The 20,686-nt window shown below is 41.2% G+C and overlaps 1 protein-coding gene across 1 annotated transcript in view; it reads left to right on the plus strand.

Annotated features, from left to right (window-relative positions):
- The window catches only part of GABRA5 (gamma-aminobutyric acid type A receptor subunit alpha5), a 73,133-nt gene extending 65,921 nt beyond the window's left edge, over positions 1–7,212 (plus strand). Inside the window, exons 7-9 of the mRNA XM_062204565.1 lie at positions 1,550–1,702; positions 4,123–4,334; positions 6,910–7,212. Coding sequence (XP_062060549.1) covers positions 1,550–1,702; positions 4,123–4,334; positions 6,910–7,212 — 668 coding nt within the window. The remainder of the gene's footprint in view (positions 1–1,549; positions 1,703–4,122; positions 4,335–6,909) is intronic.
- Positions 7,213–20,686: the final 13,474 nt, after the last annotated feature.

The raw sequence follows: 20,686 nt of genomic DNA on the forward strand, positions 1-20,686 counted from the left end.
GTGGCCCGGGAAGGCAGTGAGGATGGCCCAAGTGCTTGGGCCCTGCACCCGCATGGGAGACCAGGAGAAGCACCTGGCTCCTGGCTTCGGATCAGCGCTGTGCACCGGCCGTGGCAGCCATTTGGAGGGTGAACCAATGGAAAAGGAAGACCTTTGTCTCTTTCTCTCTCTCGCTCACTGTCTAATTCTGCCTGTCAAAAAAAAAAAAAAAAGTAGTAATTTCAAACCTTACTTAAAGAAACTTCATTTATTCAAATGTAAAGCTCCAGTTCTAGCGACTAACCATGCCCCTCTCCCTCTCTTTATCCATGCTTCTCACTCCCACGTTGGAGCCTGCTTGGCCCCTCTCCCTGCTGTCACCTGCTGAGGGTCTTGGGAAAGATGTGCCCTTCCACTGGTAGTGTGTCTCAAGGTGCTGCTCCTTTTCTGAATTTGGGCATATTTTGCCACAAGTGATTGTTACGGTTTCTTTGGCTGGAGTGTATGATGTGTTATGAATAAAGACCCTCAGAAAAACGGCCTCAAGATGGCCTTGCTAAGCCATGGGCTTTGCTTCTCACAGTAAGCATCGGAGCCATGTCATCAGCTCTGACCATTCCAGCACTCAGTCCATGCACATCTAATCCATGAGCCTGCACCAGAAGTCCGCATACATGGAGAACCTAATCCCATTCTCCCCATGTTCGCATGCAGCCTGTCTGCCTGGCCACTCCATCCACTCCTTGCAATGCAGCCAAAGAATGGTTGTCCTCCCATCAGCTCAACTCTGCCTCCATGTCTCAGAGCATCCTTCCTGGCTCTCCAGGGGTGCACAGTTCAAGTCACAAGGAGACTCTAGGACAACACTCCCCATTTAACCAGCCACCCACCTCAGCTCCTTACCAGTTAACCATCAGGACAGCATTGTTCTCAGCGATGAACGGCAGGTCCCCGCTTGCCTTCCACACAGCCAGGCAAATCCAGATAAGGCACTTGGGCATTGCCAAAGAAATGCCCCCAGTTTCAGAGAACAGAGGTTGCCCGTCTCTCTGGTGGGTGGCAGAAAGGAAGAGCGGCCAGGGTCAGTGCCTCCTGAGCTGCTGTCCTCTCCCTTCTCCCTGCAGCGGGTCACCTGAGGAAGAGTGGTCCTTCCACCTCCCTGGAGCCTCTGGGCTGGGTACAAGGAGGGAGACTGTCCCCCCACAACAGGGCTCTTTGATATCCCGAATTATATCTGAGGATCCTAAATCCAGAAATCCTGATTGCAGTAGCAGGCGAGGGCGCCTGGGAGCCTGGACAGATTGTGTCTGGGGATTAGTAAAACACACAAATCTGATTTTCCCCAGAAAAAAACATCCACCAGTTAAAGGCCTTTGGAGGTTGGGTCACAAGACTTACACGTAAAATGACCATTAAGAAATTCACGCATGCGGTTCCACCTCTCCTTAAATCCAAAAATACGAATAAATACTTGTCAGAAGGTGCAACAAAGGGAGGCTCCCTGGGACTCCTTTGGTCCAGTGGCCTGAGACTTTAGGTGACTGATGCTCATTAATTTGCTTATTTGCAGGTGAATACACAATCATGACAGCTCATTTCCACCTGAAAAGGAAGATTGGTTACTTTGTCATCCAAACCTACCTTCCCTGCATAATGACAGTGATCCTATCTCAGGTGTCCTTTTGGCTGAACCGAGAATCAGTACCTGCCAGGACAGTTTTTGGTGAGTGTCCCCAAGGCCTAGACACGGATGCTTTATGAGTGGCCCTAACCACCTGCAAAGCATCAGCTACGCATCAAATGTCCAGCGCCATCCTCTCCATTTGGAGACCTTGGAAACCAATGGGTCAATTAGTTAGGAATTTGATTTTCAGGGTTGGATTTAGAATTTCCCGCTAAATGGGGGTGGAAGGAATAATGCAGTCCTGTTTTGAGGCTTGAAACCGCCAGCCTATGTCTCTCATATGAGAGTTTGCTATTGTATTTTCACACTTCCCATAAAGTCATCAGGCAATCTCCTCTGAATGCACATGCCATTTCAAAATTAACCACCAAGTGGCAGTGAATACATTACATGCGGTTTGATGGTGGTAAATCAAACACACACATACATGCTCATACTTATATTGCTAGTCTTCTGTGTCCATGGGTTCTGCTTCCATGGATTCAACCAACCGTAGGTTAAGAATATTAGAAAAAAAATTTTGTTTGTACTGCACAGACTTTTTTTTTTCTTGCCACTATTCCCTAAATGATACAGTATTACAAGTATTTACACAGCACTTAGATATTAGGTGCAAATAATCTAGAGATGATTTGAAGTATATGTATATGATGATTTGAGACTATGTATAGGTTATATGCAAATAATATGTCATTTTATAGAAGGGACTTGAACCTCTGCATATTTTGGATTCCTTGGGAAATCCTGGAACCCATCCCCTGTGGATGCCAAGGGCCATTCTGTATGATAAAAATCTAGAACATCATTTTACATCCCCAAGGCATAACCTATGTTTAGAAGGATCTAGCTCAGGAGATCCCTTGGCACAGTAAACACAGTAGAGTGACACCCTGAAGTTCAGTTTTCTCAAGGCTAGGAAGAGATGCTAAAGGTAGTTTTGTAGGTCAGTTGTGATAACTGATGATCACACTTTTCAAATCTGTAAACTCTGATTCATATGTGAGCTCTTGCTCTAATCAGGAGTGGGGGATCTTTGCTTTGCCAAAGGCCATTAGAGTATGTATAACATCATTCATGGGCCATACAAAATTATCAGCCTCAAAATAGCCCATTATAGATTTATTGAATTTCCAGTCCTGCTACTGGTTGCCTTGGCAGGACCAGACCAAATGATTTCAGGGACCTTATACAACCCACAGGATGCAAGTTCCCCCACCCCTGCTAGGTGAAGATGTTCACATGCATTTTATGTTTGTGCTCCCTCAGTATGTACAGGAGCCCAGGATCCAGGGAGTTCACAGGAGAGTGGCCCAGGCATGTTCCCAACCATCGCACTACCTCCAGCCTTGTGCCCACTCTACTTGCTGGCCCTTGCTGAGCCTGGGCAGGTGTGGAGGTTGCTGATGAGCTGGCAGCATTCCTAGCGAGGGAAAACAGTGTGTGTGGAAAAGTCATCTAAAAGTCTTGCCCATTACAGTTTGCTTCCTGGAGATTCCCAATGTATGCTGGGATGTTAAAGAACCTAAGAAGATGCAAGGGCCTGTGTGAGATCATATACAGAGCACTCCTCTTGGCACAATGATCAGCTGGATTCCCGAGAAAAATCAGGTTCCTACTGATTTCTCATGAAACATTAATTCCATGCAGGACTCCATATTCAATGAGTTATATATATATAAGTACCTTTGGAGGGTAGCATTGAGTGAAATCCAACAGTGGCTTTAACCAGCAACATTCCACTCCTGTGTGTGCTGTGCTGTTCTGGTTTCCTAGGGCTAGCATAACAAAGCACCACAGGTTGGGAGTCTTGAACAGCAAAATGTTGTTGCCTCCCAGCTCTGGCAGCTGGAAGTTGAGGTGCCAGCAGGATGGTCCCTCCTGAGAGCTGCTGTTGGGGGGTGGGGGGTGCTGTTCCTTCCCTTCTGGTGGTTTCCTAGCTGTGGCACCGTCACTCCAGTCTTTTTACATGGTATTCTCAAATCTGCAGGTTGGGTTTACCGTGGGAAATAAATTGTCTTATGTATCTGTGCAGTCCACTACTTACAAGGCATCCAGTAAATTTTTATTAAGTATTTTACTAGAAGTAGCATTAGTGTAATCACCACTTCTCTATTGGATTTCCCCCTAGTGCCACAAAGACACACATACCACTCATTTAACACATCTAGTAACCAACTATTTTATTAGTTCAAAGAAATGGGGACATAGGTGTATAGAAACCAGACACAAATCCTTGGCCCTGTCCAGTTTGCATTCAAAGAGAGGGAGACAATTGTGGTCAATATAATAAACAATATTTTCAATTTAATGAATGTGTTAAAGGCCATGAAAACACTGAGGGCTGATGGTGGTGCTTAGGATCAAAATAACCAGTTCTTTGGGTGTTGTCCTGGGGTCTTGGGTACCAGTAACTGACCCCTGCTTCCGTTCTCCACTCTGTCCCCATCTGACTACTGCAGGGGTAACCACAGTGCTGACCATGACGACTCTCAGCATCAGTGCTCGGAACTCTCTGCCCAAAGTGGCTTATGCCACTGCCATGGACTGGTTCATTGCTGTGTGCTATGCTTTTGTGTTCTCTGCACTGATCGAGTTTGCCACAGTCAACTATTTTACAAAGAGAGGCTGGGCATGGGATGGCAAGAAAGCCTTGGAAGCAGCCAAGATCAAGGTATTGATTTTATTTACCTCCTCCTCCTTTCTTTCAGATTTCCTTGACAGAGAAATTCCCTGATTCCAAGTCCAAACATAATACCAGGTCTTTCTCCTCCCTAGCCTTCTCACAACCCTTCCCATATATTCAGAGTCCTCACAGAGTCTTATTTACAGCAGGTCACTTTTCTAATTTACTTTGAGTCACTAACTTCATTCAAGCTAAAGCTCTGATGGTCTGTGAATGACTTGGGCTTATTTCTATTCAAGTCTATTATTTTTGCAAAAGTAACTCTCTTCTCTTCCGAGATGACTTGTCCAGTTTCTAATTGTACAGTCCATTCAGCCTGTTCTTTTGCCACGTTGTCGTGCAGTGTGTCTTTCTTCTTCAAGGTCATGAAGAGGCACATTAATAGAAGCAGCACATCAACAAAACATGTCCAGTCCCACTGACTAAGTGCTTTAGCTCACTTAAATGATGGACATCAGTTGTTGTGAAAAGTATTACTCTGTTCAAAATAATTAATCATCAGTAATCTCAAGTGTGATTTGTGCCTAAATTTAAGGAATACTTAAAGAAGGCTCCAAGCTGAATCATTTCCTTGGGGAGGTAAGCGTAACATACTCAGATAGGATATAAAATAGCATATGATAAGCTGCTAATTATGCTGTGCATAAAATAAATAAGCATATCCTTTGTGCTTAGAGAAGTGGAGGTTGCAGTCATTCAGGACAGAAGTCAAAGTATAACTTAATCTGTCCAGTGGGAAAACCAGTATGAAGAGAGTCCTAGAAGGCATTATAGAAGACTAGCACTGTATGTCCTGCCTCTCCACCAGTAACAGAAAACCAGGGCACTCTGATTCCATGGAGCACTCTCAGTTCTATCCTATTGACATCCATAGGATGCTTTTTTTTTTTTTTTTTTTTGACAGGCAGAGTGGACAGTGAGACAGAGAGACAGAGAGAAAGGTCTTCCTTTTGCCGTTGGTTCACCCTCCAATTGCCGCCGCGGCCAGCGCGCTGCGGCCGGCACACCACGCTGATCCGATGGCAGGAGCCAGGTGCTTATCCTGGTCTCCCATGGGGTGCAGGGCCCAAGCACTTGGGCCATCCTCCACTGCACTCCCTGGCCACAGCAGAGAGTTGGCCTGGAAGAGGGGCAACCGGGACAGGATCGGTGCCCCGACCGGGACTAGAACCCAATGTGCTGGCGCCGCTAGGCGGAGGATTAGCCTGGCGCCGGCTCATAGGATGCTTTTAGATTTGATGTTGCTGTTTCCTTTCTCATGAAGAGTCAGAAGTTCTGACCTGACGTTGCCCACATGGCTCTTCCAAATCCCACACTAGAGTTTCATATTGGTTTGCTGTTACTCTTTTGATGCAAAATTTACATAGCATAAAATGCACAAACATTAAGCATATCTGATTTGGCAACCATGTGATGTGCACCTGTGTATTCCTGATCTCTGTCTAGATAGAGAACATCAACAGCCTCTAGAAAGTTCACCATAACATTTTCTAGGCACTATCTCTACTCATCTCTCCAAATGTAACCACTATTCTGATTTTTTTTACACCATACATTTTCTTGCCTGCTCTAGAATTTCCTATCCCAGAGAAACAAAAATGTGTTGTCCAAAAATGTATACAAGAGTATTCATAACTGCTGAACTGATCAAGTCAAGAATGCATAGTCAATAGTGTGGGAAACCATCAAGAGAAGAATAAATAAACAAGTGATGGCATATTCACACACAGAAATACTACACAGTATAAGAAAGAATGAATTACTGATTACAGGACATGACATAGAGGATTCTCTGAAGTGTTATGCTGAGATAAAGACAACTTACCCCAAAGAATGCATGTGTTATAATGATTTTAATCACCCCCCTTTCTTCTTTCAAATAGGGCATTCCCTAGAAGTCTCTTATATCCATGTACATTACTAACTCCTACTTATGCCTTAAAGGTACAGAAATGATGTCTGCTCTGTGATCTAAGATAAATGTTGATCCAGTGCATGCTAGGTTCTGGAGAAATGCTCAACATCAATATCAACAATGCCTCTTGTTTCATTCTCTGGCTTCTGGCTATGTGGAGTTAGACTTAGAAGTCTGTGGAGGGGTGGGCATTTGGAGCAGCACTTAAGTCATTTCTTGAAATGCCCACATTTCTGACCAGACTGCCTAGTTCAAATCCTGCTCTTCTGCTTCTGATCTCGCTTCCCACTAACACACATCTTGGGAAGCAGCAGATGATGGCCCAAGTACTTGAGTCCCTTCTGACCATACAAGAGACCCAAACTGAGTTCCAGGCTCCTGGCTTCCAGGCTCAGTGCTGTTATTGCAGGTATTTGGAGAGTGAACCAGGAGATGGGAGATCTCTTTCTGTCTGTCTCTGTCTCTGTCTTTCCAATAAAGTGAAAATAAATAAATACCAGTTTAAGAAATAGTAAGTCTGTAGAGGACTGCCCTCTCCCAGGGATAAGCTGATGTTTCTGTATGCATGAGACACACACTCATAGAACTCCGGTGAGCTGAAGATCACAAGTAAAAGCCATGCCATTACATTCTCACTATGTTTTGCAGAAAAAGGAGCGTGAACTCATATTAAATAAGTCCACAAATGCTTTTACCACGGGGAAGATGACCCACCCCCCCAACATCCCAAAGGAGCAGACCCCAGCAGGAACCTCAAATGCATCTTCAGCCTCAGCAAAACCATCTGAAGAGAAGACTTCTGAAAGTAAAAAGACTTACAACAGCATCAGCAAGATTGACAAGATGTCCCGAATTGTATTCCCAGTCTTGTTCGGCACTTTCAACCTAGTTTACTGGGCAACATATTTGAATAGGGAGCCGGTGATTAAAGGGGCTGCCTCTCCAAAATAATCCACCACACTCCCAAACTCTAAGAGAGCCATACTTCCAGCGAAATGGTACCCAGGAGAGGGTAAGCTCAGACAGACTCTTCATATTTGAACACTATCTTTCAGGAAATTTTTGCATGTTTAATAATATGTACAAATAATATTGCCTTGATGTTTCTATATGTAACTTCAGATGTTTCAAAGATGTCATTGATAAATAAAGCAAACAACTTTCTAGAAAAAGAGGAGACATTGACTCTGATACTCAGACGCTCAGTATCTTAAATTGATAGTTTACAAACAAGATAAGTCTATTTTTAACTGTTCCAAGTGTTAACTACCAATTTTTTTATACTTCAAATGTCATTTCATACAAATTTTCCCAGCAAATAAATATTTTAGGAAATGCTCCATGATTATTACTTGACCAACAATTGCAAGAAACAAAGATCACAAAGAGCACATTTTTCATTAAAAGGAAACTCTGGACATTGATGTTCAGAATTAATTGCCTTTGATAATTCTTATTGTACTGAAATTAGAAAAGTACTGCATGATCTATGTTAAAAAGTAGAGTAGGCAAAAACTGATGCAGACAAATTTTAATAACAGAAATACATAGTATGTTAGATTAACAGGTAAAATATTTCTGAGAGGGAAAAATTAACTGCTTAAAATTATTTTAGGTTGTTTTGGAAAAGGAAATTGTTTCTCACCTCACCCCATACTCCCTACTAGCCAAATAATGACCAAGAAAGAAAGGGAGATGTTAAAGCAAAGAGTAGTTTGATGATGTTCTTGGCCATTGGCCCCAGAGGTCACTGTCTCCAAAACATTGACACCTCTCTTTCGCTGCCGCCAGCGTGTAGTGCTTCAGTGGTGAGAACGTGTAATTGAGTTATTTTCCGTTTTATTTCGTTGTATGTATTTCATGATTGACTTATTGCTCTGTTAGCTTTTGTATATGAATCTTAAATGTTCATTAAAAAATTAAAAATTAACGGATCTTGTGAGCATATATCATTTTAAACAAATCATGTTTTTGTTAACTTTTCCTGAAAGACAAACAAACTAAACAATTCCTGTTTTTCAGCTTTGATCTAATTCTGAAGAGCAGCACTTGGAGAGAACACTCAGTTCAACCATAGAGAGAGGAAGCAGGCAAAGCCAGATATTCTCTCCCATCAGTGGTGCAGTGCACCTTGAACCTACTTAGTCTTCCCAGGGGGTGTTTGCAGAGGGGGCATTTGCTGTGGCAGTTGTAACTGCTCCATTCTTGCTCTGTGTCTTCCTTTAACTGTTTGTTAATTGTGAAGAGGAATGCTTCACTGGGGCCACCTGTTTGTTGTTTGAACAAATATTAACAGGTATGAAAGGAGCACTTTATGCCCTTCTCCCTCCCCCCCACTACCACATGACTCACTTGGAATTCCAGAATTCATAAAGAGGGAGTTCTGACTGTTAACAAATTCTATCAAAATTAGGCCTGTCTAAACTGGCCCAGTGCCTCAGTTCTTTAAATATGCAAAGATTCTATTGCCGCTTCCATAAGTAACTTCTGAATCTCATAAACAGAAGTGGAAAGGTCAGCAGAAAGGATGCTCTTACGTGTTCCTCAGAAGTGATTCTCTGTTACGAATGATGACATATTCGTAGGATAGTGGGTGTGCTTCTGGTTACAGCACAGTCATAAAACCCACCAAAACAAAACAGCAAACCTAAGGCTCATTATAAAGCTTCTGTTTTCATTTATTGTCTACATTTCTGCTCTATAGTGTTCACAATTTAGCTTTGCACTATAGTTTGTAGAAACAGATGTTATAAGTTATGTCCATATGACCACATATCCATCTCAATCATAAGGGGAAAATGATGTATTCTGTATCAGGTTGTAGCACTTTGCTTGACAAGTTCTAGCCTTTATTACAGAGAACCGTGAGCCCAGTGAACTCCAGTTCGACAATATGCCTACTGCATTTACAGGCTGCTGAACTCTGAATCTGATGAATAATTAGTGAAAAAGATTGCATTAGTTTTCCATTCCCTGATTTTGTATTGTATATATTTCAGTATTTATCATTTTTAATGAGAACGTAATGGAGAATCACCTTGGGAAAAATGATAACAAGGCAAGAAATAAAAATTTCTGAAAATAATTATACATTACAGTGCCCTAGTTTTAGAATCAGGGTATTTAAATATGTCTCTTTTTACATCACCACAAATAGAAGAATATTCTAATAAGTCAGTAATCAGTATTACTTCTGTACTTTCTCAAGAATGTAAGGGTTTATAGAGGGCAACCTTTGACTAAAGTTGGCCTAAAAATGTGTGTTTCTATACAATAATTGAACTCAAATGCTTCTGGAGTAACTATCAAAGTAAAAATAGCACAGCAAACACTGCTGAAAATTGACAAGAAGATTGTAAATATTCTGACCTATTTGACATGTTAATGCCTTAGAAACAGTGCTATATATCTCTCATGGAACAAGTTATGAGAAATGGGTAATCGAGAAATCTCTATTTTACAAATAGAAATAGTTTAACCCAAAGAGGTTGCTAATCCATTAGCTCCAAATCATATCAACCATCAGGAGAAAATGCAAACCCAGACACCAGTTATCATAGTTTTAATTCTAGGTTGACAATACTACGCAATTGCTTCCAGATGGATGTTGATTTGGAACAAAAATGTGACCTAAAATGGAAAGTCTTGCCTAAAGCCCTGGTTGAATTATTACCAATTAAGACTGCCATAGAGAATAGATTTTGCATTTAAAACATGATCTTTATGTCTATCCCTTATATAAAATCCGATTCCATGATCTTTGAAATCTGTGTTGATGGAATGAATTTCTGTTAGGTAGCACATTTTCACCACTCTGTGGAGTGGAGGACAGCACTGATTTACTGGAGCCAGGTGATTGGATGTGATTGCTCTTTCTAGAGCACACCAATGTGAATGATTATGGCAACTGTATTGGGAGGGGTCTATCTCAAGGGGAAAGCACAACTGACTATGAAACTGAGTCTTTAATCAACATTAGCCTGCATTGTAAGAGCTAGCTTCAGATCAGAAAGATTCTTTTCTTTGGAAAATTGGAAATGCCATAGTTTACTCAGTGAAAACAGTGTTTTAAATATTTAAAAATTAGTCTTAATGTCTTTTTACAATACTGGAACATCTGGGACAATCAATGCCATGAGCAAACATGGTGAATATTTGAATATGAATTACCATGATCACTGAAATTGCTTGACAGGTTCGCAATGATATAAGGTAATGTTTTTGAAATGTGCAAAAGGTTCATTTTATCAAAGATTTGCATGATTATCTGTTTTCCAATGTCGTTTTCAGTAGACATTTCAACCCCAATTCAAATACCCTGTAGCTTATTTTGAAATGAGCATGGATTCTTTATGAAAATTTGTGCTTCAAAAAATATTTGCAGTTTAGAATTTCTGTAATATAAAATCTGATTGTTTACAGTCCTTGCCTATATTCTCACTAAGCTAGGATGTTTTTGCTTTATAACTTGTTGTACACGTTATTTGATAGAGAATTAAGTCCTTGAATATAATGTAAATTAAACACACATTACCTCAAAAACTGAGAAGGAAGGAGAAAAAGAAAAAAAAGAAGATAAAAGAAAAGAAAGAAAAAAAGAAAGGATGGAAAGGAGATTGGGAGGAAAGAAGGAAGGGAAAATCATATTTTTAGAATTATATTTATGAACTATATTGAAAACTAAAAATAATTCAAAATATCTTTGCTCCCCACCCCCAACCACCAAAATCTGAAATTATTCAGATAAGGATGTCTGAAGAAATAGCTTTACTTATCTTTTCTAAAACAAACCGAGTAACAGACACTATATTTTGCAGTGTACAAAGGTTCTTCAAAATGTTCATGGGAATTCTGTATCCATGAAATCCATGAAAATAAAACTATGCATGTATTTCAAAATTTCTCCACCAAAATGAATTTGTCTTTTCATTCAAATTTTCCCCCATGAAGTACCTTCATAGAACTTTAGAAAGAAAATCTTTAAACGAGCTCTGATTGACCCAATATACTAATTTAAGTCCAATTAATTCTTCATGTCACTTCCCTTATCTACCTGCGTTATTCCAGGCTAATGGCAGATTCTTAGAATGTGAACTGAGGAAATGAATCCTGGAAAGCAGGTGGACTGAATTTGTTAAAAACCCCTTAGGGAAGGGATTGCAAAGTGGTGGTTGCATTTAAAAACCTCCCAAAATTTTCATAAACAGTTTATAAAATGAAAATTTCAGAGACTTTATAGACTTATTCATAGTTGACTGGGAAACACTGAGAATGTAATCCCACATGGTGACAATGTCTGCTTTTGAGTAACAGATTCACCCTTTAAACAGAATGATCATGCAAATTTATCATCCAACTGTGAGACTTCCATAACAATAGACTGAGGTCCTTAGAAAATTCTCTTTCTTTAGAAAGCAATGAAGATGATAACAGGATTATGAAAAGCAGCCGTTTTAGAACTCTGGAAATATAACCAAAGGCATACAACAAATTAGAAATATTTGCTCAAGAAAAGCTATTGACTCTCAATAACTTAACAACAGGGAGCTCTGCGTAATTTTTATATGGAGATTCTTCCATCATTCTGTTAGCTCCATGGAGACCAATGACCTCACTGCCACTAGAGGGGGCTGATTTGATTTGGAATGATATAAAAGTCGCCATCCTCAGGGTTTTGTCACTAATTGACCTGGCTAGGAGCTCCATGGAAAAATTTTATTGAGTATTGTGGATACTAAAACAATCAGCATTAGTCATGGAAGGTCAACAGTGAAGCTCCCCAAGGCATTCATACAGGAAGAAACAGTTCAAAAATGTAAAAGGAAGATCTAAAGACTGAGGTCTAGTCTGTAGTAAGCTATAAAAACATCTGACAGGGGCTTGTGATGGCATCCAATATGGGCTCCGGTTTGAGATCTGGCTTTTCCACTTCTGACCCAGCTCTCTGCTGCAGCCTGGGAGAGCAGGGGACTATGGCCCAAGTGCTTGGGCCCCTGCACCTGTGTGGGTGGCCCAGGCAGGGCTCCTAGCTCCTGGCTTTGGATTGGCCTAGCTCTGGCTGTTGCACCCATTTGGGGGGTGAACCAGCTGATAGAAGACTCCTCTCTGCCTTTGCCTCTCTGTAACTCTGTCTTTCAAATGTATAGATAAATCTTTAAAAAACAAAAAGCAAAAAAAATGTCTGATATGTTACTGAGGCCCTGGAAGACAGTGTGCATGTGTAAGAAAGTCAAGAAAGAACAGAGAAAGTTTTCATTACTCATCTGTGGCTGACCTTGAGACCTTGTGAAAACAGGAAGCTAATGACAAGGAAAACTTTTCATCTGCTTGAACTTTGAAGATGTACTCCAAGCCACCCACAGGTCCTCATGTCAAAGCAGAGAATACTTGATGAAAAAAAGCATTCAATATTGTGAACATTGCTGACCTGCAATCTATTCTGACATGAGGGTGATCCTTAGGAAGTCAGAAATAAAAATGAAAACAATTATTTAAAGCAGAGACTTTATTTCAGGGAATGCCAACACTATAGACTTGGTCAAGGAAAACTGTTAAACATGCAAACCAGGGACTGGCACTGTGACGCAGCGGGTTAAAAAGCCCAGGCCTGAAGTGCCAGCATCCCATACGGGCACCGGTTCTAGTCCCAGCTGCTCCTTCCTTTTCTGATACAGCTCTCTGCTATGGCCTGAGAAAGCAGTAGAAGATGGCCCAAGTCCTTGGACCCCTGTACCCATGTGAGAGACCCTGAAGAAGCTCCTGGCTCTGGCCGTTGTGGCCATCTGGGGAGTGAACTAGTGGATGGAAGACCTCTCTCTGTTTCTACCTCTCTCTGTAACTCTTTGAAATAAATAAAATAAATCTTTCAAAAAAAAACCAGACAAACCATACTCCTAAACAACAAAAAAGATAATGGACAGCATATGGGGACAGGGATCAGGTTTCAAAGTTATTAAAATGAAAGACCCAAAGCTGGCTGGGTCCTTGGTAGCACCCTGGGGACCCAGAAATTCAGACTCCAGACACCAGCGATACAAACAGCAAGAGGCGGTTTATTTACGTTTTGCGCAAAACGGACCCCTCCCTCCTGAGAGAGTGAGGTACTAGACCAGGGTTACAGGCAGTATTTAAAGGCAAAAACCACAAAATTATCTTAAGCCAGTGAATACAGAGAGGAAGGGGATTTTTGTTTACAGTAATTTCACTTATCTTAGTATACAGCAGTTCTGCTTATCTCAGTACACATCAGTTTTACTTATCTTAACCATTGCACAAGGGGGTTTCCAAACTGCTATTCCCTGTTATCTGCTAAGTTGCAGTTTCCCAGAAACTGACCTTTCTTGAAACTTTTTAACTGACCTTTCTTGAAACTTCCTAGTTTTTGTAGCAGGTAAATTTTCAGAAGTCCTTCAAAAATATATATGCTCTGTGTCCAGTTTTCAGCAAATATCAGGAATCAAGCAAAGAAATAAGGGAGTGCAGGCTATTCACAGAGAACAAAACAATCAAAAGAAACTGGCATTAAGGTTGCTCAGATGTAGAATTTAATAGGATTCTTAACTGAGTCTTAACTGACTGAATATGTTTGTAAAACTAAAGGAAACACCATTTAAAGAATTGAAGAAGAACAGGTTGATGTGTTCCCAAATGCAAATCCTTTTTTAGAAGAACCACATGGAAATTCTGAAGTTAAAAATACAATAAGTAAAATGAAAAATTGACTAGTAGGCTTAAACATCAGATTTTGAGCAGGTAGAAGAACTAGCAAACTTGAATGCAGGTCAATAAAAATGATAGAGTTTGAGGCATGGAAAGAAGAAAGAATGAGGAAAATCAGCATAGTCTAGAAGACCCATGGAATACCATCAAGCAGACCAATATTTGCATACTTCGAGTTCCAGGATAGGTAAGAGATAAAGGGGAAGAAGAGATATTTAAAGGAAGAGTGGGGTCCGGATGCTGTGGCCTCGTAGGTTAAGCCTGTGTGTGATCCAGCTCCCTGCTACTGCATCTGGAAAAGCAGTGGAAGATGGTCCAAGTGCTTGGGACCCTGTACCCACATGGGAGACCCAGAAGAAGCTCCTGGCTCCTGGCTTCAAATGGGCCCAGCTGTGGCCATTGTGGACATTTGAGGAGTAAACCAATGGATGGAAGACCTCCTTCTTTGTCTCCTGCTCTCTGTAACTTTGCCTCTCAAATAAATAATCACACAAGAAGTCTTCAGATTAACAACTAAATTCCCATTAAACCATAGAGGCCAGAAAGCAGTGGAGTAATATAGTCAAAGTGCCAAGAGAAGGGGGCACAGCAGTCTGTCAACCAAAACTCATATATTGAGCAAAATTATCCTTCAAAAGGGCAACTGAAGTAAATAAGCTCCCAGGTAAATAAAAATGGAAATAATTCATCAATAGCAGATCTACTACTCAAAAATACCAAAAGAAATATTTCAGATCAAAAAGAATTGGAAAGGAAAAACACCAGTATAGAAAATTACACATATAGGGGCCGACACTGTGGCTTAGCAGGTAAAGCCGCCGCCTGCAGTGCCGGCATCCCATATGGGAGCTACTTTGAGTCCTGGCTGCTCCATTTCTGATCCAGCTCTCTGCTGTGGCCTGGGAAAACAGTAGAAGATGTCCCAAGTCTTTGGGCCCCTGCACCTGCATAGGAGACTTGGAAGAAGCTCCAGGCTCCTGGCTTCGAATCGACCCAGTTCTGGCCATTGCTGCCAACTGGGGAGTGAACCAGCAGATGGAAGACCTCACCCTCTGCCTCTCCTCTCTGTGTAACTCTGACTTTCAAATAAATAAATCTTTTAAAAAAAAAGAAAATTGTATGTGTAAATATAACACAACATATAATTTATTCTTTTTCCCATGACTGATTTAAAATACAATTTCTTGAAATAATAATTACGATATTATATTGTTGAGTTTATAAGTATTAATTTGGATGCCTTTATTACAATAGTAGGAGCACAGGGCACTATATTTGAATAAAAATTTCTATATATTGTTGAAATTAAGTAAATCAATAAATTATTTTAAGATAAGAAACATTTAATCTGCAGGGTAATTGCTAAGAAAATATGTAAAAGCAAAAATAGTAAACAAGCCAACAAAGGAATGGAAATGATGTATTAGAAAATACCTAACACAAAGGAAGACAGGAAAGTGTACATAGGGACAAAGAGGATATAAAATATACAGAAAACAAATACCAACATGGCAGCTCTAATTCCAAATGTATTACTAATTACTTTAAGTGGAAATATATTAAGTAGTCCAATCAAAAGAAAGAGACTTTCAGACTTGATTAATGAATAAAAAACTTCATTCACTATATGATGCCAAAAACATTTCAGATGCAAAAACACAAAGTTTGAAAGTAAAATGATAGAAATGATAAATCAGGTGAATAGTAGTCAATAGAATGCTAGAATGCTCACACACATAACAAAAAAATAACTTTAGTACAAAAAGTATTACTAGAGACAAAGAAGGGCATTTTAGTGATAAAATTGTCCATTCATCTGAAAGATACGATAATTAAAAAGTTAATGCACCTAATAAGAGTGCCAAAATATATGAAGCAATACCTAACAGAATTGAAAGAAGAAGCATACAGTACAACAATGGTGGTTCAAGACTTCGATTCTCCACTCTCAAGAATTCATGGAAAAACACAGAAAGAAAGTCAGCAAGGATGTAGAAAACCAAGAACAGCACTATCAATCAACTTGACCTGACTGATATGAGCACTTCATCCAATAGCATAATGCTTACATATTCCTTGCAAGTGCACATGGGCCATTTTGCAGGAAAGAATATTTTCTATACCATAAAATAAATCTTAATAATTTTAAAGAGATTGAAATTATACAAAATGTATTCTCAAAACACAATGGAAGCCGGCGCTGTGGCTTAACAGGCTAATCCTCTGCCTTGCGGCACCAGCACACCGGGTTCTTGTCCCGGTCGGGGCACCGATCCTGTCCCGGTTGCCCCTCTTCCAGGCCAACTCTCTGCTGTGGCCAGGGAGTGCAGTGGAGGATGGCCCAAGTGCTTGGGCCCTGCACCCCATGGGAGACCAGGAGAAGCACCTGGCTCCTGCCATCGGAACGGCACGGTGAGCCAGCCACAGCGCGCCTACCGCAGTGGCCATTGGAGGGTGAACCAACGGCAAAAAGGAAGACCTTTCTCTCTGTCTCCCTCTACTGTCCACTCTGCCTGTCCAAAAAAAAAAAAAAAAACAAAACAAAACAAAACACAATGGAATTAAATTAAGACTGCATCATTCAACAGGACACTTTCAAGAGGGATATATAACTAATAATTACACAGGCATGACAGGCACAAATCAACAGGCACAAATCACTACATGTGTTCATTCTGCCATTACCAGGGAAGCCATTCCACAGTCCCCACTTCCAGGGTTAAACCTGACTCACCCTGTAGGCCTCTCAGTTTGCAAGATTTTAAAACAATCTGCACTGGGTCATTGCAGGAAACCCGCAGGGGGGAATCATTTCTCTGTCTTTATTTTGCCCTCTGTCACTTTTTCTGTCTCTGCCTCTCTCCAGAAAGCCTCTGCCATGCTTTTAAGACCTTCTAACTGATTAAGTAAGACTTACTGAGGATAGATATCTCCAATTTACCGTTAACTATATAGGCTCTTTTATTACATCTGTAAAATCTCTTTACAACAGTTGCTAGTTTAGTACATCACTGAATAATTGGGATCTACAGATCCCTAACCAAATTGACTCATCAAAATGACACCACAGTCCACCTCTTTTCAACTGACTAGGTAAGTCCTACAGAAAAAACTTAAAGTCAGTTGATTAGGGACTGAGATATAAAATACTGAGCAATAAAGTTAAATATTGTTAGCACATTTTATATTAAATATGATGATAATACAGGGAAAAAAACAAAAAATACTGGTATGTGCAAACATGTACGTACCAAAATAAAAATAGTATTCATACTTATTTCATTTTTCATTTCTGAAACTGGCCTCCTGGTTATAAAATGCATTTATAAATACTTTCATGCATTCATCATTTCATACTCTCTTTACCTCAGCAAAGATTTCAACCAGTCATGGTTCTTTGCTTGATGAGATAACCCTGGAGGGTACAATCCATGAGGAGTCTTTCTTGAATTGGGCTGTTGAGGATTTCCATTGGAAATAATTAGAGATGCCCTAAGATATCTGTTGTATTCCATGTGCACTCATCATACCTCTTTGGCTTAGTACTTTCCCAGTCCCCTGATAGTCAAGATTAACCACCACAGCCATTATCTGTTGATTCAGGGCATGAAGTGTCAAAAATCACTAGACTCAAAGACTTCAGAGGGAACTAATAGCAGTATTAGTGACAAGGTGGTCTTGGGACAAGGTATGTGGATACACTCAGAGTGAGTGGACAGAATGTGAAGATATATATGGAGGACTTCAAAATTTCAAAGAAAACGGAATTAAAAATAAATTAATATTGGTGCAAAAAATTTGAGATCCACACAAAGCTTTTTATAATAATATGCATTGCCATGAACTTTTGAAAGGTCTCTCATCTGCCCTTTGTGAATATTCACCAACAGATAACTTTAGCAAAAGAAAGTCTTGGTAATCCAGTGGATAGGACCACCCATTTTGGGAACAGTCAGCCTGTTTCCCCAAACACTCATGCTATCACCCAATGTACCATGAACATAGAGGCTGTGGTGGCAGGGTTGGAAGTTGGGCAAGGGCTCAGTAACATGGTCTCTCACTCACCACTGAATACCCAACATGTCAGCATCAGAGACCAACAGTGAATGCTTGATATGGCGCCGTTCCCCCAGGTGATTAGTTTTGTAGGTTGACTGCTTTAGACGATTTTTAATATGGAAGGAGTAGCAGTCCATTCTCAATGGAATAGACACTGACACAGGATATGAAGTTTTCTTCCCCATCCATAATTTTCTACCATAACTACCTTCTCTGTACTTACAGAAGAATGCTCATCTTTTGACATGGAAATCTACTCAGCATTGCCTCCAATCAAGACACTCAATTCACTACAAGTAACATGAGAATAGTCTTTTGAAGACTCAGTTGTGCCAACAGATAGGTATAAATACGTAATAAAGTTTTTCTTCCCTTCCCATTGACCTTAGATTCAAATTGTTTAGAGGTTTCAGTTCCAAAGGAAGGAACACTTCCTCTGGGAGATATTACAGTGTTGAGTAGGGTGTTCAAAATAGCAAAACCAGAAAGTAAAGGCTTATTTCAAATCAATGGGCAGTGTTGAACTTTTGAATAAGTAGTATGGGGAGATCTGGGTAGAGATTTGAAAAATCATATCCATATCATACATAGTACATAAGAATATGATTCAAATGGACCACAGCTATTAAGTGTAAAAATGAAATCAGATACCAGAATAAATCCTGGGCAAATTATTTTATAATGTGTATATGGAAAAGGTTTCTGTGTGCCCAAATCAAAATGATAAGGAATAATTTAGTTTAGGACCATGGAACTGGAGGTGCCTGCAGCCCACAAGCCTCTGCCTCATGTAATTCTATTCTCCTATTGTTCATCAAACCTCCACTTCCCAGGATATACCTCTTTCACCCAGGATCTGGTGGGGTGGGGGAGTGGGAGGTGGGACTGGGAGGGGGAGGAAGGTGTCATGCCACTCCCCTTTCTGCCTCATAAAAGGGGCCTGCAATTGGGAGGGGTCCCTGTCCTTCTCTTTTCAGACCAGGATTAGAGGAGGTGCTGAAGGTGCCTCTCTACTTCTCCTCCCCTACCCCTTTTCTCTTTCTGGTTCATTTCACCCCTTACTCATTGTTAGGTAGGAAGTCAGTTATGAGCTTATGTGTGTGTAACAGGCCTAAAGAGAAGACATCTATGTCCAGCATATGCATCTGCATCTCAAAGTCATCCCGATAAAGTTTCAGGGGCAGCCTGGCCCTCGCATCCTGCCCTGCCCCCTTCTGCCTGACAATCTTCCACAATCTCCCAGGTGCAGCCTAGTATCTGCATCTCAAACACCCTGCTCCCTTCCTCCTGTCTGATAACATTTGCATCCATAAAGTCCTTTGTTTCAGACCTTCAAGAGAAGTTTTTCTATTTACATCCAAAAAGCCCTTTTGTTCCAAGAGGAGCAGAGGTGGGGAAGCAAGACCCATCTCCTTAAAAACCCCCAGCCTCGCCGGCGCCGCGGCGGCTTACTAGGCTAATCCTCCGCCTTGCACCGCCGCACACCGGGTTCTAGTCCAGGTCAGGGCACCGATCCTGTCCTGGTTGCCCCTCTTCCAGGCCAGCTCTCTGCTGTGGCCAGGGAGTGCAGTGGAGGATGGCCCAAGTCCTTGGGCCCTGCACCCCATGGGAGACCAGGAGAAGCACCTGGCTCCTGCCATCGGATCAGCGCGGTGCGCCGGCCGCAGCGCACCAACCGCGGCGGCCATTGGAGGGTGAACCAACGGCAAAAGGAAGACCTTTCTCTCTGTCTCTCTCTCACTGTCCACTCTGCCTGTCAAAAATTAAAAAAAAAAAAAAAAAAAAAAAAAAAAACCCAGCCTCAACTGGACTGCGCTCAGCTCTCTGCATCTTTGCTGAGCCGCCTGCCTGGCCTGGTCAGGTGTAATCTCTCCACTCAACATATAATCTCCCTCCTTCCCCCCACCCAGTCTCTCAGGCTCTGTCTGGAGAGGTGCCCATCCGTCCTTACAGATGTTCCTTCCTAATAAACCTTGCTGTTTTGCCTCCCACTACTCTCTGTCTCACGCCTGAATTCTTTCTTGTGCGAAGACAAGAACCCTGCAATTTCTCCGGTAACACTCATGGCTATGTGTGTGTGTGTGTGTGTGTGTGGTCTCACTTTTTAAATAAACTTTATCATTTTGTGCACTGTATATGTGCCTGTACTTAAATTGTTTCTCTAAGTAGAAGGCAAGGACCTGGAATAAAAATTAAACCTCACTTCCCCCACTAAAAAGATAATAATAAAATAGGAGCCAGCACCGTGTTGTAGCAGGTAAAGCTGTTGCCTGCAGTGCCGGCATCCCATATGGGCATAGGTTTGAGATCTGGCTGCTCCACTTCCGATCCAGCTCTCTGCTATGGCCTGGGAAAGCAGTAGAAGATAGTCCAAGTCCTTGGGCCCCTGCACCCACATGGGAGACTGGAAGATGCTCCTGACTCCTGGCTTCAGATTGGCCCAGCTCCCACACTGCCTTCTCTTTCTGTGCAACTCTGATTTTCAAATAAATAAGTAAATCTTTTAAAAAAGATAATAAAATGTTAATAAATTTGATTAGAGAAAATTTTCTAAAATGCATAATGAGAGAAGCACAAGCAAAATCAAAGACAAATGGAAAGGAATCATTTGCAACTTACACATACAGACAAATGCATATACAAGATC

The sequence above is a fragment of the Lepus europaeus genome, chromosome 11, assembly GCF_033115175.1.
Source record: "Lepus europaeus isolate LE1 chromosome 11, mLepTim1.pri, whole genome shotgun sequence".
Classification (NCBI taxonomy): Eukaryota; Metazoa; Chordata; class Mammalia; order Lagomorpha; family Leporidae; genus Lepus; species Lepus europaeus.